General features: G+C 36.0%; 1 protein-coding gene across 5 annotated transcripts in view; it reads right to left on the bottom strand.

Moving 5' to 3' along the window:
- NOVA1 (NOVA alternative splicing regulator 1) overlaps nucleotides 1-19,846 on the bottom strand; it is a 145,629-nt gene that overhangs the window by 125,256 nt on the left and 527 nt on the right. For 2 of the 5 annotated variants that reach the window (XM_039704718.1, XM_039704719.1), the window contains exon 2: nucleotides 17,912-18,055. In XM_039704718.1, coding sequence (XP_039560652.1) covers nucleotides 17,912-18,055 — 144 coding nt within the window. Of the gene's footprint in view, nucleotides 1-10,514; nucleotides 10,592-17,911; nucleotides 18,056-19,846 lie in introns of those variants that run through there. The other 3 variants (XM_039704721.1, XM_039704720.1, XM_039704723.1) reach the window with 3 other exon arrangements.

The raw sequence follows: 19,846 nt of genomic DNA, 5'->3' as shown, positions 1-19,846 counted from the left end.
GAACAGAAAGGTATGCTGTATCTAACCTAACACCACGCTGCATACATGTGGGCACATATATCTCTCAAATGACCTAATTTTTACATTTGCACAGGCATGCAATGCCCACCCAAAATAAAAAGTTCTGTCCCTTTTTTATAATGATTACTATGGATATTGCTCAAAGCTTTATTTCAAAACTTGCTGAGACTGAGCTAGAGAAAGTGCTATTTCATGCCATGAAAGTGTTATCAAAAGGACCAAATTTTTAAGAGTTAAAAAAACTCTTGCTTTGATTTCTTGCCTGCCTTGGCAAAGGCACTGCAACAAATCAAAACCCATCTCCCCTCACACTCCATGTTGCCAAAGGCAGTGGCAACAGTAGTAGCAATCACCCAGAGCCCATAGATTAGCTACAGTCATGACAGTAAAAGATCTGAGGAGGCAAAACCCAAACATGTGGTCCAGTAAGCAGTACTCTCCTCAGTGATCTGCTCATACAAAACTCTGTTAGCATTTAATTACAAGATTAAAAAGCCATTTTCACAGCCTTTTCACCTACAGTAGAGGTTAACAGGAAATTGCATATCTGAAGACCTTCAACTAAAGTTTCACTGCTCCAGTTTAGGCTGGGGGTGAGGGGGGTGGTGGAGACAACTGATCACCTTTTCCATAGACAAATATTTATTAAAATTAGAAAACCACAAATTGAAACACGTAAGAGAAACCAGCTTTAAAATGGCTGAGGAGCATACAGAACATGAATCCACAATATCCCACAAATCAGTAGAAGGCATGGTTGGTTTAAAGGTAACGGTGAACAGCCTAGAATGCCATGCTTAATTTCAACACAGTTTTCATTACCAATCAAACTGATGTTCAACTCACACATTATTAATTTATGAACTTGATCAGATATTCATGTGACACCCCACTCAGAATCACTTGACTTTTAAATCAGAATTCTCAAAGCTAAAAAGTTACCTTAATATGATTTTTTTTTGGTGAAAGGAACCACGCATTTAATGAAAAAAGGCTGAGTGAGCAGCAAATCCCAGTGCTAATGAACCTCTGCAATTTCTGAAGTTCCTATCTGTCTTTAAAAGGTCTTTCATAGAGTGGGATTACGAATGATAGCTACCTGCAATAAACTGGAATTGGACTTAATGACCCAAAAGTATGACTGCAGAGTATCATGTTCTGTTAATAGTTCTGTCAAAAAGGATAGCAATTCTTAGCATTAACTAAATTTCATTTTCTTATGAAGGACAAAGAAATGTCCCCTTTGCTTTGCTATCAAAGTCCACCTTCCCACTAGCTTGTTTGAATAGTCTCATACAAACAGGCACTAAGCTTATAGGGCACAATTTCTTTTGTCAAGTTTATTCTTTTTTATTTAGGAGTGAGTGAAGCGAGTAAAGAGGTTTCAGACCTTTTCCACTGCGTTTCTCTTGTGGAGGAGCTTGGAACTGGCAGCATCACCTCAGTTTTGGGGCAGGTGGAAGGTATTAAAAGGGTAACTAATGATTATGAGATTTTATGGATTTGTCTGGAAGGATAACAGAGAAATGGATTCACTAAACCATAAAGTCCATTCCACAACTTTTTTCTAATGTTTCACCTGAATTTCCTTCCCAAAAGATCTCTCACTGTTGCTTTATATATTATATTCCTTTTGTATACTCAGCCTAGAACCACACCAACAATATCTGTAGGTGAAAACAGATGAGGGCCTAATCAGTACCAAAAGTAGTAAATTGAATTAAATTTTGCAACCCCTAGTAATGTTTGCCAGGACACAAACACAAAATTCAGTGAGGTTGTGGGTGTGTCTCTCACCCTCCTTTACACTTTTAGAAAAGCAAAATGTTTGCACTACACAAAAAGATTAATAATCCTTGTGGTGGGCTTTATCCCATCTAGCAGATAAGTCCACAATGCTGCTCACCCACTCCCCTTCCCCAGCAAAATGGGGGAAGAAAATAATAAGAGCAAACCAAGAAAAATCATGGGTCAAAATAAAATTAGCATAGAAAGTAAATGAAAATAGGAAGAAAATTAAAAGCCCACAAAAAAGGCAGAAAAGGACTTGGGGTTGTTATGAGCCTGTGTGTGCCCAGGCAACCAAGAATACCAATGACATCCTGGCTGGCAACAGCAGGACCAGGGAAGTGATCATTTCCCTCTACTCAGCACTTGGTGAGGCTGTACCTCAAATCCTGTGTTCAGTTTTGGGCCCTTCACTACACAAAAGGCACTGAGGGGCTGGAGTGTGTCCAGAGAAGGGCAACAGAGCTGGTACAGGGTCTGGAGCAAAGTCTTAGGAAGGACAGCTGAGGGAGCTGTGGCTGTTTAGCCTGGAGAAGAAGCAGCTCAGGGGAGGACCTTACAGCTCTCTACAAGTGCCTGAAAGCAGGTTGTAGCCAGGTGGGAATTGGCCTCTTCTCCCAGGCATCTAGTGACAGCATAAGAGGAAATGTCCTCAAGCTGCACCCAGGGAGGTTTAGATTAGATACTGGGAAAAAATTCTTAACACGAAGGGTGTAGAGTATTGGAACAGACTGCCCAGAGAAGTGGTGGAGTCATCCTCCCTCAAAATGTTCGAAAAATGTGGATATGGCACTTTAGGATATGGCTTGATGGTGAATATGATGCTGCTGCTAGCAGGACAACAGTGTTGGATTTAATTGTTTTTCAACCTTTATGATTTTGTGACTCAAACAGGTGATGCAAAGACAATCACTGGTGTCCCTAGGGAGAGCATTTCCCAGCTACTCTCTGAACAAAATGCCAGCTGAACACTCCAGTTCATTTTCTCGTCTTTTGTGAGGACCTTATATGGCATGAAGTAGTCTGAGACAGCTCAGGTTATCCACTTGGCAACTTCTTTTAGCACACTCAGTCTTCTCACTGGGGAGGCGGGCAGAGTCACAAACAGCAGGCCTTGCCACTGTGCAAACACTGTTCAGCAAGAGCTAAAACATGAATGTATTTGGTTTTTTGGGTTTTTTTTTTGTTTGTTTGTTTTGGTTTCGGTTGTTTGGTTTTCTTTTTTAACTTTCTGGTCACAACTCTAAAACCTCTAAAACTATGAAAAAGAAAATGTAACTCCATCTCAGGCATACCCAGTTGTACTCAAAAATCTCGCTTTCCTCCCTTGACTTTTCATGACCAGTGAGTTCTCTTCAGCTACACCGTAGAATCCACAGGTATGTGGCTTTTAACCACCGTTAATAATTCTCAAGCACTTAGGGTTAACAATATTTTTTTAGCCTAACAAAAAGTGGGGGAAGTTCTAAACGGACAGGAAAAAAAAAAAGCTATATGGAACAAAGAGACCTTCCTTCTTTCCTAACCACATATATTTCATAAGCAAAATTGTGACCATCCATCCATATCAACTGTGTCTTTATTTTAAGAAAATCTTAGAATACTGAATTAGTTAGAAACACCTAAAATACTATGAGAAACATACACTAGTCCAAGATTCCATTAAAAATACAGCAGCTTATAATTTTTAATTTATCAGAAACAGGCTTTTGCAAAGAAAAATGTCTGCTATCATTACCTACAGGTTCATCAGAGGGAATGAGCATAACAGAATTAACAGCTCTCAGCTGTAAAATTACTAATTCCAGTAATACAGTACATTAAACATGCCATTTGAGATATATGCCAACTTAAACTACCACATATGGCATACTATCTAATTATCACAGTTTGTGTTTTCATATGCAGAGCTGCTCTAGTTTTTAAACAATGTGCCAAAATGCAGTTTTTTTCTGAAAACAGAAAATGCTATCTTTTAATAATACCAGTAAGTCAATATTGCAATTCTAACATGCAAATTCTAACATGTTAAAAAAAAATTAAATTAAAAGAGAAAAAAATACATTGGAACAAGTCTCTGATGTTTCAGAATTGCTCTTAGCTTTCCTATTATTAAAATATTTGGTTGAAAAATAAATTGTAAATTTTTAAGAACATGTTTACCTAAAAGTGTATTTTCAATTTTTTCTTCCTTTCAACTCTTTAATTCACCTATTGACACACTAAGTCTTAACTTAACAATAAACAAACAAAACAATCAAGTTAGTCATTCTCCCAGCATTGCATGTGAATAAAAAATACTGTGAAATAGCACGTGTACAGACATCAGTTGCAGTCAAGACAGACATCACTTGTGTTCCTTCATGTGCAATTTGACCTCACTCAGAACAATTGCTAGTGCAGAATCATACATTCTAATTGCAGTTTAGTACAAATCATGCCCTAAAATATTTGATTTCAGCTTCCCCAGCTGGTGCTTCATGTCACTTCAGCTGTTCAGAGAGACTTTTTTTAAATGTTTCTTTGTGCAAATAAGCAGAGCTCACACATAATTACCAAGAAACATTATATAACCTTAATCTCTCCTTTTCCAACTCAAACAGGACCATGTATTTTTAGACAAAAATCAAAATGTGCTAACAGCTAGCACCTTAATAGACAAATAACTATGTAGCAGCCATTCCAAATACTTTTGTTTCTTGTCCAAGAGTAAAGTCATCAAATGCATTTTCCACTGTCTCCCTTAGTTCTCACAAACTGTAGGTGGTGTATTTGATAATTTCAACAGAAAGCAGATAATATCAGGGTACCTTTGAACATACTGTTTACTCTAAAAAACCAAGATTACATCACAAACATGAGCGTAATTATACATACAAGAATTTCATTAAACATGCCTCCCCAATTTTTTCCAGTTTGAAATGAGCATAAAGTCCTTTTATTAGGACATAAATTACCTTTACAAAAGGTTTCTATTAAGCTCAAATTTTAACACATGCAGAAAATGATTTTTAATTTTTTTCTAAAATAATTTGAAAGGCATTAGAATCTGAACACCACAACATATTTTAGGTTTCTACTTTCAATAAATAAATAAGGACACTTATTAAAATAATAAATACTTCTGTAAACAACTGTACTACCCAGAATACGGAAAAACCTTAAGTATTTAAATTTTCTTAATGGAAAGTTGGAAGGTGAATAGACATGATTTCTTCCATACATAATGCAAGTCTTTCCCAATAAAAAGTCCAAATAATCCTTCTAAAAGATGAGCCAAAACACTTTATGTAATAATAACCAAAAATAGGGCAATTTGACTTCATGATTACTATTTTTAAGCCAAAATGCAAATATATCCCAGAGTTTATTTTTAGAAAGCTTTCCTGTGCCTTTTAGCATTTCATATTAAACTTTACAGAATCCCTCCCTCTAATTGTTTAGATAATTTTGACAATTCACTCATTTCCATATTTCATAAATTTTGATTTATACCTTTCAAAGCCAAAATCAATCAAGGACATCAAAATAAAAGATAAAAATTTGTAGTTGTAGCACGAGCAATTATTTACAAATGGAAGGAGACTTTAGAAAATGTTTAGATTGAAGAGGATTTGTAACTGAATCTGGATGAGATCTAGCACTTCTTTTAAAATGGATCTTTTAGCAAGACTGGCATACATGAACATGAAGACAGTATTTCCCTATATGGAATTACTGAACATATTTACAAATAGATTAAAGAGCCTGTCTACAAATATCAGAAAACCAGGCCATTTTTAAGCAAAGAATAAAACAATTCCAAAAAATTATTGATTATATACACTAAGTTTTTATCACTTGCTCTGCTTTTGTCAGTAAGTAAAAACACACCTGCACTAAAGTTTAAAAGCAAGTTTTTAAACAGTGTAGCATTCCTTGCAAAGGGACCATGAACCCCAAAAGGGGAAAATATGTATATTGGGCAAGTTCATACCAGTAATCTTCATAATATACCTATTTTCGATAAATATCTGAATATCTATGTATAAGTGAAAAGGCATCCTACATTACCAAAACACATGCATTATTCCTTTGTCCATAATTGCATTGACTATAATCAAATTGAATGTAGGAAGAAAGACATCTCCAAAGAAATCTCCAAATTTCAAACACCTCCAGCCAGCTGAGAAAAGTTCAATTACAATTGTTTGCCAGCCTAGAAAATGGTGAGAACACAATTCTTCTCAGGGGAAAAGGCAGCAGTAAATCTTAACTGCTGGGGAAAAAAATAAAAAAAAAAACCACAAAAAAGCCAAAACAAAACAACCTTCTGCCAGAAAACGAAAGACACAAGCCTTTTACCAAAAGACCTGAAGTAGAATCACATACAAATATATATTTTTTTAATTCACTACTAATAATGTATCCCTATGTTTAAACACACTAGTTCAGGACTATGAAGACTGGAGGTTTGCATAAATTCAATACTTACCTGAATTTAATGTTTGTATACAAAAACTACTGGCATTATTAATGCCTTTGTACAAGTGCCTCTACTTACTCTTGTGGGAGGCAGCAGAAAATAGGAAAGAAATTATAATTTTCGGTCCTCATGCTTCAGAGACAAAAAAGAATTTTTATTTATTTTTGCTTAAGGTACTACAATTTCAGCAGTGGAAAAATGGAAGAACTCTACCTGGAGAACTGGAGAAATGCTCACCTCTAGGGGAATATTTGACCTCAAGCAAAACAAAGACTAGAAACACTTCATCAGGTTTTGATTGCATCCAAACATCTTCACCCTACCTAAAAACTGGAATTTTTACTTCTCTGAGTTTATCAGTGGTTTCAATGGCAGAATTCGTATTGTGAAGAGCAAGCACAAAAGCAGCAGTAAAAAAATATTCACATTAAAATGCTTATGAAATAAACTACCAATTTTTCAGCACTTAGATGTGCTGAACTACTACCGAGATTCAGAATAAAAAGATTTGTAGTAGGAAAACTTGGAGCTCTAAAAATAACTCAAAGACTAAAAACTGAAATTAAATACTTATTCAGACAATCATGGACTTCCCCAAATAAGCAGCATACACGCAGTATTTTCTGGATTAAATACATATTTTTAACTATCTTCAGCACTCTAGCATGGCCCATCCAGCAAGATTCCTCAATTTCCCTGTTGGAAGAGGGAAAATATTGGGGATGTCCCATATTTTGAAGCAGGCAACACAGGTCAATTTCTAACTTTTCTAACTTTCTATATTTCTAACTCAGAGAAACATCTATACAGGAATCCAATGTGAAATCCTTTTGCTTTTGAGCAAAGGAGAAAGAAATGGGCGAAATTATAACCCCCTTAGAATCCAGCATGTGAAATGCTATGTGAAAACCACAGCGCTCTAAAGGGATTAATACAAGAAAACCATCTTAAAGCAGAGTGAAACTTTAGAAATTATTCAATATGGAGTGATAAAACCTTCTCAAATTTTTTGAGGTATACTGGTATTTCCCACTACATAGAGACTTACCTATGAGAATTCCAGAATATCTACAAATACACTTGTTTATTTTCAAACTGGAATCAAACACTCCAAAGTATACCTTGGTTTGCCAAAAAACTGCATCACATCAGCAGATAATTACCAATAGCACTATTTCCTCTAAATCAGCATTGCAACATCACATCTCTTTCTAGACCTACTGAAGTAGGTCATACTAAAAATACAAAATTTTATATAGTTCCTGAAATACTTGTACTTTTAAGCACATTTGACTTGAATATCAGATGGCCATCATCAGCTTATCTGCACCTCCCAAGTAACCATAGCCTGAAATATGAAAACCTTGTGACATAAAACCAGTCCTACAAATATACACTAATTTACACCAAAAATCATGTATGTTTTCTTTGGATCCTTAACAGGGAAAACACATCCAAACTAAGATGCATGCTTATAAGTACCAAGAGCATTAAGACCACCCACTCTGAACTCCTATGCTTCAATACTTCACAGGAAGAAAAGTCCTTGGGTTATCTGAGGAGTCCATATAACTATATGCATATTTTTAAGGAAAAGTTAATCAAGTCTTACTGCAGGTGAAATATTGCAGCCCTTAGCAAATTTTTGTAATCACTTCCGAAATTTTGTACTGGGAGAAAGAAGGCACCCAAATCAGAACTAACCAACCTAGACAAAAGCAAAATTCTTAACAATAAACAACAAAAATCTTCAGACAACAAATGCAACATTGTTAAGCTTTACAAGCAGAGATTTCTTTACAAAAGAAAACAAGGAATTTTGCACGAGATGAAACTTCACATGTTCCTGGACTAGTCAACATGGAAAGCATGATAGTCCTTTACACACCATATGATTCCATTGAAAAATAGGCAAAGTGAATAAATAAAGAGAAGCTTCTTTTTCCTCATTCTGAGCATAATCATGTGTGTTGGAAAAGGGAAATACCAAGGTACTTATATTGCAATTATGGATGACTAGATTTTGTGTCCTTGTGTCTGCACTGAAGATTTCAGAAAGTGCTAAACTAATAAAATGTGAAGGACAGAACTGAACTACTTCTGAACATCACAACTGACATTCTTTCAACTAGTAATTGCTATCACACAAAAGAGCCATTAGAAAAGATACTACAGAAACAACAGAATCTTGTTGTTACTAATCAAAGCTCCATAAAAAAAAGGGAATAAAAACAAACTAGTTATAAATGTCTTGTTTAATTCAAGCACCAACCTTGTCATCACTATCCATTCTATACATCCTAGACTAGAGGGTATAAAACATTTGCATCAACTGAAGGGGGTTTGTTTTCCAAAGGTACAGGAAACCCAATGGGACAAATATAGCTGTCCATTTAATTGATTTTCTACCATCAAGTGCAGGCAAGACTGAAGTTCTGAGACCAGCAATTACACCTATTTCTACATACAGTCAAATATTTTTAACACTCTGATTTAATATCAGAGGAACCATTTTTTCCTTCTGAATCCTAGCTATTCAGGGAAAGAACCATCTTTCTAGATATGAATCAATAAATCAAAAAATAAAAATAAAAAATTATTCATTAATAATTCTTTCATTATATATCATGTTGGCACTTACTAGAACAGCTAGTCATAGATGTATCCATACAGAATTTACAAATCTTATAAAATTATAAAGTATGTGTTTTATTATTGTTAAAAGTAGTGCAAATACTAGATGAGCACTTGGCATCACCAACATTAAAAAAAAACAACACAAAAACATATATCCCTAAAAGGAATCTTGGTAAAGTTAACACCTCCTCTTCCTTTCTTCTTTGAGTATTTTGCTATGCTGAAAATTATGTTATTTGACGAAGACCAATCTCAACAAAAAACTGGCAGACTTCAGTGTACTGCACAGTAAAAGAATCAGAAGTAGGAAATCACATATGTATAAGGAATTCCTGGGAAATACAAATTTTACTTTAGATTGACACAGTCGCCAAGTGTTCACCTAATAACGTTAAGTAGAAGACATACAAAGAATGAAGTGTGCACACACATGCAAGGCAGAAAACAAACCCCATACATGTTCTACATCTAACACTTGCAACAAATCATTTTTATAAAGCTTTAAGGCATCCAGTAGCAGCATTTCATTGCAGACCTTTGAAAAATCAGCACAGACAAAATGCTGGAAGACCCTCTCTTGTTCCACAGAAGTTTTCTTCAAATCCAGGTCATAACTCCACTAAGAAGCCACCTATTTATTTTTTTCTTTTTTTTTTTTGGTTTTGTTCCTCAGGAAAATTGTTGGTAGACTGCCAGATTACAATAAAACAAATATTCTATAACTCCAGCTCAATACTGCTGCCAAAACAGTATCCATGGCAGCACCTGAGTTGCCGCTGCTCCTTCTACTTGTACTACAGACTACCCTACCTGCACTCTGGCATTCCCTAACACCAGATTACAGATGGGGACAAAATCTAAACCACTGTTAGATCGAGCTCCAACATAGGCATATGGCCCAACTGGTCCTTCCTCCCCCTTCCCTCACAGCCATGACAATTCATAGCCCAACTCTTTTGGAATACACTCTGACAATAGTTTTAATTTTCTAAGTACACTGGATGCTCAACAAAGCCAACTGAATGGACACATGCTATTTCCTACTTTTCCAGTGCATGACCTAATATAAATATTTCCAATAATTCATGTTATAAAAATAACAATTCCACCATTGTATATTCAGTTAAATATTTGTAATTTTTCATGTGCAATTTGAAAGCCAGAATTTAGAACACACTGGGAAGATGATAAATTGCTGCTGCATCTGATTATCTGGTTCTCTACAGAGAATCTTTTTCCCCATATTGCCAACAAAGAATCTAAATATGACTAAAGTCACTGCTTGAGAATGAAAAAATACATACAAATCTTCCAAGAGCTTTGGAGGTGTGCACTATGGTTCTTGATTCAAGCAAACAGGTGCCACTCTATCAAGTGGGGGAAAATAGTACAAATGTGTGAAGCTCTTTATGTGGGAAATTACAAGAGAGTTAAATGGCACTGAGCAAGGCACAAAAAGTGCTTTTAAAATAGAAACAAGGGAACATGCAGAGAACCTCAGTATCTAATTTAATTAATGATTGAGAATGCAAAGGCTCCAACTGGTGAAACATTAGCAGCAGCCATGAATTTCACTGTAGTTCTGTATAACAAGTAATCTTACCTGAGTGATTCTCAAAAAAATGTCAACACATCGATTGTATTTTTCATCTGATCCTGTCAATGCTGAGATGACAGGCCCTGCAGGATGCAGTGAGAGATCAACGATGAAAAACAGATGTTTAGTCTTTTCAAAACCAAAACCTATAAGACCAGGTAAATATGAAATTTTGTCCAAGATGCATACTTTTTATATCCCTTTATATCCAACAAATGATAATGTTACACTTTCATATATATAAGTTGACAATAGTATCTCTCACTTACAAGGGATCTGACTCCAGGTCAATCATACCACCAATATTTAACTTTAAACCTCGTCCCTAACATACTGCTCTTGCAAGAGCTATCTGGTCACATAGCTAGTTACTCACATCACCTACATCAACCTAGGTTCACGCTCATCAACCTAGAGGAAATATTCTCCAACCTTTCACAAAGGAGAACTTATTTTGTCCGTCAGTTATGCAGAACACTTTAACCTTACACAAATTTACTGCAATTCAGGAGTCAAGAAGAACAATAACTAGCTCAAGCAAAGAGTCATAAATCCATACTCAAAGGCTACAAAAGCATGCTAGCACTGCACAGTTGGAAGCTGATTTCCATAGATGTATCTCCCAAGACTGCCTTAAACTGACAGGTCCATCAGATCAGTTAAGTTCTTGCAAAGGAATTGCAATGCTTGGCTATTATCAAGAGCAGCACACCCTATATTAAGTAAACTCCAGTAAGATTCAACCATAATTATCAATACCTAAAAGTGAAAGTTAGTTCATATTGTGGATAGGAATTTAGATCTTGTGATTTTTACGTATTAAAATATTTAATTGTTTTTATCAAATACAGAGAAAATTTAAAGCAGAGTATTCTAACAATCCTCTCTATTTTTCATCAAAATACAAGTGATGTAGTTATCTTTATAATGCCACAAATAATCACAAGATGGGACGGAGAAACACCAAAACCAAAACAAAAACGGGATGGAATAGAGCCACACAAATCTGTACTGGAACACTTACGAGATCCCTAGGTTATAGTATAGTTTGATATTTCCTCTCAGAGAAGGAAAATGACCCTGAATACCAGGGTGAATTGTAAGGAACCTCCTATTTTCCTAAATCTATGTCATGCAGTCAGAATGAAGACAGTCATATATCAACAGTAAATTAAAAACCTTGCACATGCACAGCACACTAATTGATTCCATTTGCCAACACCAAATTCCAACTCTCCATGTTTCCATGCTACTAGAAGTCCTTAACCACAAGACTGAGCTAAATAAAACAAGCATTAAGCATTCCCACTACAGAACATAGTATACTACACCAGAAATTCATACCAGACACAGTATACCTCTTTTCATTTACAGACAATAGTTGTTGTCAGAATAAGCAGAAATTTGCTAAATCCATTATAACCATGACATTTCAAAAACACGTGCATCAGCTTCATTACCCAACAGATAGATCTGATAAACAGGAAAAACATATTACAGTTTTAGACTGAAGTACGTTAAGAATTTTATGCTAGTGTCACACAAATGCAATTAGAAAAATCAAAAAGGCCTACCTAGAAACATGGCCATCAATAAGAGTCAGAAAAGCAGCCTCCCAATTTCTAATATGCACTGCGTTTTGTACCATGACACTGCAGCCTCTGAGGGTCAGATTAATTAAGATCAACAGCAGCTGCAGTGCAACGTGAGAAGCACACGGCCACGGCTCTCACCAGTCCAGCCCAATTACCTGCAGCATTCCAGCACTGGGCAACTGGCAACTACGATACTCCTCACCAAGTCATTAATTCTCAGTGGCCTACTGATAAATGCTAAGAAAAAAATAAATTCAAAGAGGGACTGGAAAGCTGACTGCACTGCTGCAAGACGCAACAATGATATCTGCCAGCCAAATCTTTATAGTTGTTGCTTAACTTTATATGAGAGCTGTATCCAAAGACAGAAATGTGAGAGCAACAAGGTGCAAGCCCTCTTCCCCAACACTATGCTCCATTTCTGGTGGCCAAATTCACTAAATCCAAGGTTTTTTTCCCTGGCCAAAGAGCTACTGATCACTGACAAAATAAATTCTCTAGTCAACTATTGAGGACAATATCTAAGCTAATGAAATTAACTAAAGAACAAACAAGATCAAAGAGTATTTGAAAAAGACGTTGCTTGTTACAGGTTGCATCCATTAAGAAAAGCAAGCACATGTTTTGTTAACTGCACAAGGGAGAAGAGGAAAACAAGAGATTCAGACATTCCCTGCTTATATTTTTTAAATATCATCTCTAACAAGATCCTCTGTCAAGAATCCATTAAAACTTGGATCTGTCAAAAAACTATTAAATTTATGTATGGAAGTTTTAAACTTCATGAATGAGGAAAACTTAAGTATTTTTGTTTGGTTTTTTTTTTAATGAATAATTGCTTTACACAAATCCTGACTTTAACAAAAAACAATGCTGTTACTAGAAGCATCTTCATCCACATAAGCTTTCTAACCTACTGAAAATACTTCAGTTTTCAATTATATTGAAACCTAAGTAAAACCAACACAATGAAAACGTTGAAAAGTTAAAATACAGCATTTCCCTGTCATAACAGCTGTCCTCAATCTATTCTTTATTTTGACAACAGAGTTAGTTGTTAGCCTGTGTCATTTATTCAAGTTAGACTAACCATTCCAAATCTGTCAGAAGTTCTTATAAACCTTTCTATACAAGACAAAGACACAGCACTTTCTTGCAAACCAAAGCCATTTACTACGTCAAAGTTGATTTACTCATTAACATAAGTAAGTCCCTACAGGTAGGAAAAAAAAAAAAGAGTGCCAAATTTCTACTTTTAACTTCTCAAAATTTCTCTAAGCCTACCAAATTAGAATCTGCTAAATGATAGTACACAGGACAAGTGAGATATGTAACAGTCTCAAGATCCTACTAAGTTACATAGTTTCAGCTTCCTTTTAAATGCAAAATACTACAGACCTGCTGGCTAACAAGCTAACTTTTTTTTTATTCTGTTTCAGTAACCAGGCAACAGACAACTGTCCAACTGAGAATTATCTCTCTGAACAGCTGGCAATCAACACTTGGGAGTTTTTGGTGGTTGGTCTCTTTTTTTTTAAAAAAAAACTAGTACAAAGATCAGTCATTACTTTAAAAATCTATACAGCTCGAGATTCCACCTCTGAAATCTCTACTCACTATTTAGTAATTTCCACAGTCCTGTTATCCCTAAAGTCATTCATGTAAGTGTCTACATCAGAATCTAAAAATCTTAGATATACACTAATGTATGGTATATCTAATTAGCTAATGTCAACACTTCAAGAAAAAAAGTAGGCTCAAGAAAAAAATTTAAATGTATTTATGGATGTTTGACAGAGCCCTTCAAGGAATCAGCAAAACAGACAGCTAATAACTAAACCCATTCTTGCTTCTAACTCCACTACTCTTTTCCATAGCTGAAAAGCAGTATTTCACGTCAACATTATTTCAAGTGTTGATTTTTAAAACATTTCTTTCCTTACTAGATTTTGTTATTTTTAAGAGTTGCAAATCAACATCATAAACTCTATTTCTATAAAGGAAATAAAAATGGAGAGCCAAGCTTGATATATTACACCTTTCTCCTTCCTCGCAATTTATAGGAGTAATGATGCTATAAGATTATTAATTATAAATTCCTGTAACTTTAAGTGTTACTTATACATTCAATGTTTTTGAAAGGTCTTTAAGAGTCAGAATAAGTGTTTTCAGAAGGGCACTGACAAAGATTAGCTAGACTATATCCCATAACACATGAACGATTCAAAGAAATCTGATATTTAAACAGAAAAGATCTAAAACCAGAATTCCCTTGGTAAAAGCACAAAACAGCCACACAATACTTCATACACTGTCTGCATGAGATGGGAGAGCAAACTCCCACCTTTTATAGTGTCCAAACATCGATATAATTACTGACTAGAAATCTGCTATAAGAACAACACACCTAATGTTGCTAAAACCAGTAAAACCTTACCCCCTATTTAATTATGCTTTTATTGATCTCTGCTCTTGATATGATCTAATTTAAGAACACCTATGACATCATATTCCAATAAATTGAAAAACACTGACCAAGTTCAAATTTACTCAAGCACCAAGTTCAGATCAGGCAAGATCCTGTTGCAAGATAAACAACATGATGTGATGTAACATAATTTTGTGCATGTGTGTGCATTTGTGAGAGACCGGGGCGGGAACGCAGAGAGGGAGGGAGAGGGAGAGTCTGTGCACGAGAGAGAAAGAGAGAGAGTGTACGGCAGCGGTCACAAGGGAGAAATATACATGGCCTGAGTGGCTTTGAGTCCCGTGCTCACTAAAATGCACAATGAGAAACACATTAAGCAATGACAGCTTCAGACAACAGAAACAATCTTTCTTCTATTACTCAAAAAAATCACACATTATAATAGCTTCACAGAATAGCCAATTTCTTTATCAAGTTGGCTAAATCTGTATTTAATTTTTGAACCAAAACTACTAGTCAATGCACACTGTATTTTCTATGCAGAAGGACCAGCACCATTAAGTTTAAAAGTAGGGCATATTTTGCCATTTTAATTTTATTTCTGCTAGTCTTGAGGGACATGCCTGAACAGAAAAGAATCAGAATATCCAAAGTCAAATTGCAGGAGTCCAGACAACAAGAAAAAGTCAGCGGGTAACCTGAAAAGAGAACAATAAATTGCGTACTCAAAAATAAAACTGTAGTGGACAGTAATATATTTGTATACTGCTTCCTATCTTGTAAACTAAAATGTTCAATGCAAAGCTGTTTTTTCCTTCAATTTCTTCTAATTAGAGCTGCCATATAATTCTTCAGTAATTATGTCACCTTTTGACGCACAAAAATAATTCCAACAGAAATCAGTCTGCATACTGAAGTCCTATATCACAGAGGGAAAAGAAAAAAACACTATTAGATCATAGGAACTACTCGTAACTTCTGTATTACAAGCACCTTCCTCCTTTCCAAACAGGAACTTACTCACTTTTCTAAAACTTTTCAGAAATACAGAAAACTTTCATAGAAGCTTCAATGACAGAACATTCCACAGCGAAACATACATTAAACATATTTGTAGTCACAAGCATCAGAGGTAAGGACATCTATTAGGAAAACAGTAATTGTTTAAAAAACTTCATAAGAAAAATAAATCATAACCATCTCAGCTCTTTCACAAGGTTTGTATTCCCTAATGTTATATGAGCAAGAGAGTCTGGAAGAAACCCAAAAGCCATCAGCTCAAGGAATGACAGGACCTCTGAATATTCCATGGGCCGGTGGTCAGACGCAAACAGAAATACTAACAAGAGCTAGCCACGCTGGAATCCATTTCCCATCCCTGCTCCATGCTTTAGCAGGTATCAGTCACCAACTTCCTGAAAACCCTCACTTTCCATACAATACAATGGCGCTGCAAATTCAAGCAGACTGTATAAAGTCAAACTGGAACTTCATTTGCACCTGTTACTGAGAAAATGTTTGAGTGTCCCTGCTGCAGTTATTTTTATTATTGCTGCTGACTTTAACAGAGAATATGTTTATGTCACACGTCTTTCTTATGTCGTTCTAGCTTGCGATTTTTTTATTTTTCAAAGGTTCTTCTGCTACTACTGCTGCATCTTTACAGTTTCCTACACACACAAAAAAAAAATTCTGATTTAATCAGAACATAGAGGAACTATACTGGAGCACTGAACAAAAGATCTAATCTTTGGAGCGTCCTTTCCGAGTGAGTGTAAATAAACTGTAGTAAAATGAAAAGGCTCATAATTTGGTATTTGGAATATTCTTCATAAACACCAATTTTCTGTAACATCCTTGCATATCTGATAACCCCTCATGTATAATGCAGAAAATCTATTCCATTTTCATCTATTGACAGTGAATTTAATTTACTATTGCAGCTCTTTATCCAGATTATGTTATTAATTCTGCAATCAGGCTCTTTAGAATGCTTTATTTCTTCCAAGAGTTTTCACAATTCTACATTGATTTTTTCTATCCTAACATACCTTTCAAAATAAAGGATCATGTTTTTCCTACCTTTCTAAAACAAGTAAAAAAAAAAGCTTCAAAAGCAACAAACACCAGTTCATAAGCTGTAACTTTCAAGAGAAAAAAAAAAATCTACATTCAAAACTTCAATCTCTGACTTTTAAGTACTATATATTCATTAAGGAGATGTACAACAGGTGCATTAGAATTTCCACTTCAACAATCATATTTGTAAACAGACCAAAATATCTCTGTTAATAAAAAGTTATTCCACTTCTGCCTGACTGTAAAGTCAGAGGACAGGAAAGCTAAATTCTCCCAACGTTAGTGCTCTGTTTACATCAATACCAACTGTCTTTTCTATTTTGTAGAATTCAGTCTTGTTAAAACAGAGCAAATGCAAAGCAGCTCTTACTTTCCAAAAGAAACAAGTCAGCAACAGCTAGTCAATTCAATTCTAAACCACCAGCTACTCTTCAAAAATAACAAAATCAAAACACAAAAGTGTCAGCTATCCTATTTTGCATCAGTTTTTAGAAAGCCCTCTAGAGCAAAGTTCAATTACAGAACGCTAATTTGCTCATCTTTCGGAAAAATACCCCAATTATTCAACTGCAGAAGCTAAAATCTTGTCTATCATTATATAAGACTCCCTCTTCAGAAATCTTATAAAGGAGGAATGCTAATTCAGGTATTTATTACTATTATACTCAAATATTAAAATCTTCATGTGCACTAATACAGCTAATATAAAATGCAATTCTTTTTATTCATCCAAAGTATTTCAGTTTTATAATAGAGTTTTCTTCCAGCATCATGATAAACACAATATAAAGAATATCTAAAGACCAGCACTTGTCCTCTTTACTTCACTCCAGAGCCAATGAACAAAGCAGTGAAGCAGAAAGAAGGTACATAATGGATTTAAAGTAAATGGCCCATTCTTTACGAGGCAGTCTCTCATTTTTACTCATTCTTGCTTAATTGTCATTATAATGTCTGGAAACTTCAAACGAACAATTATCTTTACGCCACCTGTCACATCGGTTCCTTAAAGCTAGATTTTTTTTTAAATAAAAAATAAAGCAGTCAATGTTAATGAAAATAATCTTTTGAAGAAATACCATTAATTACTTTAAACTTATTTCACGCAGTTAGCATCCAGTTCAGTCCATTCCATATGCCAAAAACAGACAGAATATTTATATTCACAACTGCACTTTGAAACATACTTTTGTGAGACATAATGCTTCCTGCTGCACTTGACCAATATATGAAACACACTGAAATGTACATACATGCCTGAGAACTTCAAAATAAAAGAATTGGCTAATTTTTGCACCTACCTGGATAAAAATCTTTGGATTTAGACAGCTTGATGGTGGCCCCAGTCTCTTTCTGCAACTGAACAATTGTCTGTCCTCCCTTCCCAATTATAGATCCAGCAGCATAACTAGGTATGAGGACCTTTAGAAAATACTGGCCATCCTCTGAAAAATTGAGATATGCATGGTTAATATGGATTATAAATTGTCATTTTTCCTCCCCAGACCCACAAATAAACAAAAGGTTACATCTTTAAACTCCTCCACTAATTCATGCATTTACATCTAACCAGTTGCGTCATTATACAAGACATGTTTAGGCTATGCCTTTGACAGTTTAAAATATCTACATTTATTCTAAGCAAAGAACCCACCGAGGTTCCTCAATTCAGTTAAAGAATAATATTGCAATTATATTTCAAAGGTAGATTTTCTTTTTTTTTTTTCTGCAATGGCAACCACAGCATACAGAAATGATCAGACCCCTTTAAAAGAACTAAAGCCCTGCATGAAAACGTGGTTAGTGACAACTACAACCTTGCTTGGAAATACTGCAAAAGAAATGACAAAACCAGGAAAGAACAAATTGTAAATTAGAATGGGCTATTTGTTTGTCATTAGCAAACACATGAGAACAGCAATTAGCTATTGCTTGCATTCTTCTTAAGTGAGCAAAACGACTACTCTGCTACCAAATAACCCACCCAAAATGTGGGGTTTTATTCCAAGCATTTCAGCCACTGCCAAGAAAACAACTCAACATGGTGAGGATGGAATCACTTGTCTAAGTAATCCTCATGTATTCCTTTAGCACTTCTTAAGCGACAATGATCTCTTTTAAGCTCATTAATTAAAGGACACTAAGAAGAATTTTTCCCAATTGATCAAAAGCCTAAGTCACTTATTTTAAATACACTTAAAAGGTGACGAGATAGACAATGCCAGTCCTCTACCCACAACTAGCACTAAAGCACACCATTGAAACAGGAAAAAATATATAGAATGAATGGAGGGGAGTAAGAAAAAAAGATTCGAGTCTGATTTGGCAACTGCAAAAATTTTCAGTACCCTCGTGCCACCACTAAATCCAGCTACACTGAAGTCTGAGGACCTCTCCATAACTGTCTCTGAAGAAGTGCAAGGCAACAGGGATACGCTGGTTCCCCAGACTTGTGTTCTCCCCAGCAATTATAGCAATGTCCCATTGGCACGGATATCAAAATATCATGAAACATGTTTCATAAAGTTGGTCCTTTGGGGTTATTTTTACCCCCAAGCAGAAGAAATTATCTAAGTTCACAATACTTCTCTTCCCTGAGACTATAAAGCGCCTCAGTTAGCGCCTGTGTGTGACAGAGGTGCCCACCCGTATTACCATAGCCGGGGAACCATGCACTATGTATAGCCAGACCACTGCTCTCAACATTGGGCAAATAAATTCACCTCTGCCTCGGTGCATTGTTATGACGACTCCAGTGCAAACGGATAAAGGAGATGCTGGTCCCGTTATAACTCATCTCCTCCAGGAATAGCAGGATGTTAACTAGCGAGTCCCCGTAGCCGAGGGGCGACTCCCCCCGCCACCAGCCAGCCCTCGCCCCCGGCTCGGCACGGCAAACACACGCCGTGTACGCGCTGACAATGGAAGTGAGGCCAAGGAGGAGGAAAACGCACGGCAAGGCTGAAATTCAACTTGCGACCCCGAGGATGTGGAAGGAGGGAAGAGCCTTTGCCGTCTCCTTCCAGCTGCCATTTATTGTCGCCCATCCTTAAACGGGCGAGGGAGATCGCTGGGCTGCGGGAGCCCCTTGTGCTCCCTCCTCGCCTCCGTAGGGTCACGGCTGTGCAGCCCCAGCGTGGATATTAAATAAAAAGACTGGTAGATGCTGAAAACCGACGCCATTTTGATGAATGATAACATTAGAGAAATGGGAATCTTTGGGCGGGGGGGGTGGG

Source organism: Passer montanus, unplaced genomic scaffold (genome assembly GCF_014805655.1).
Source record: "Passer montanus isolate IOZ18808 unplaced genomic scaffold, ASM1480565v1 scaffold18, whole genome shotgun sequence".
NCBI classification, from domain to species: domain Eukaryota; kingdom Metazoa; phylum Chordata; class Aves; order Passeriformes; family Passeridae; genus Passer; species Passer montanus.
Note: the sequence above shows the minus strand (reverse complement) of the source record. Positions and strands in the feature narration are given on the sequence as shown.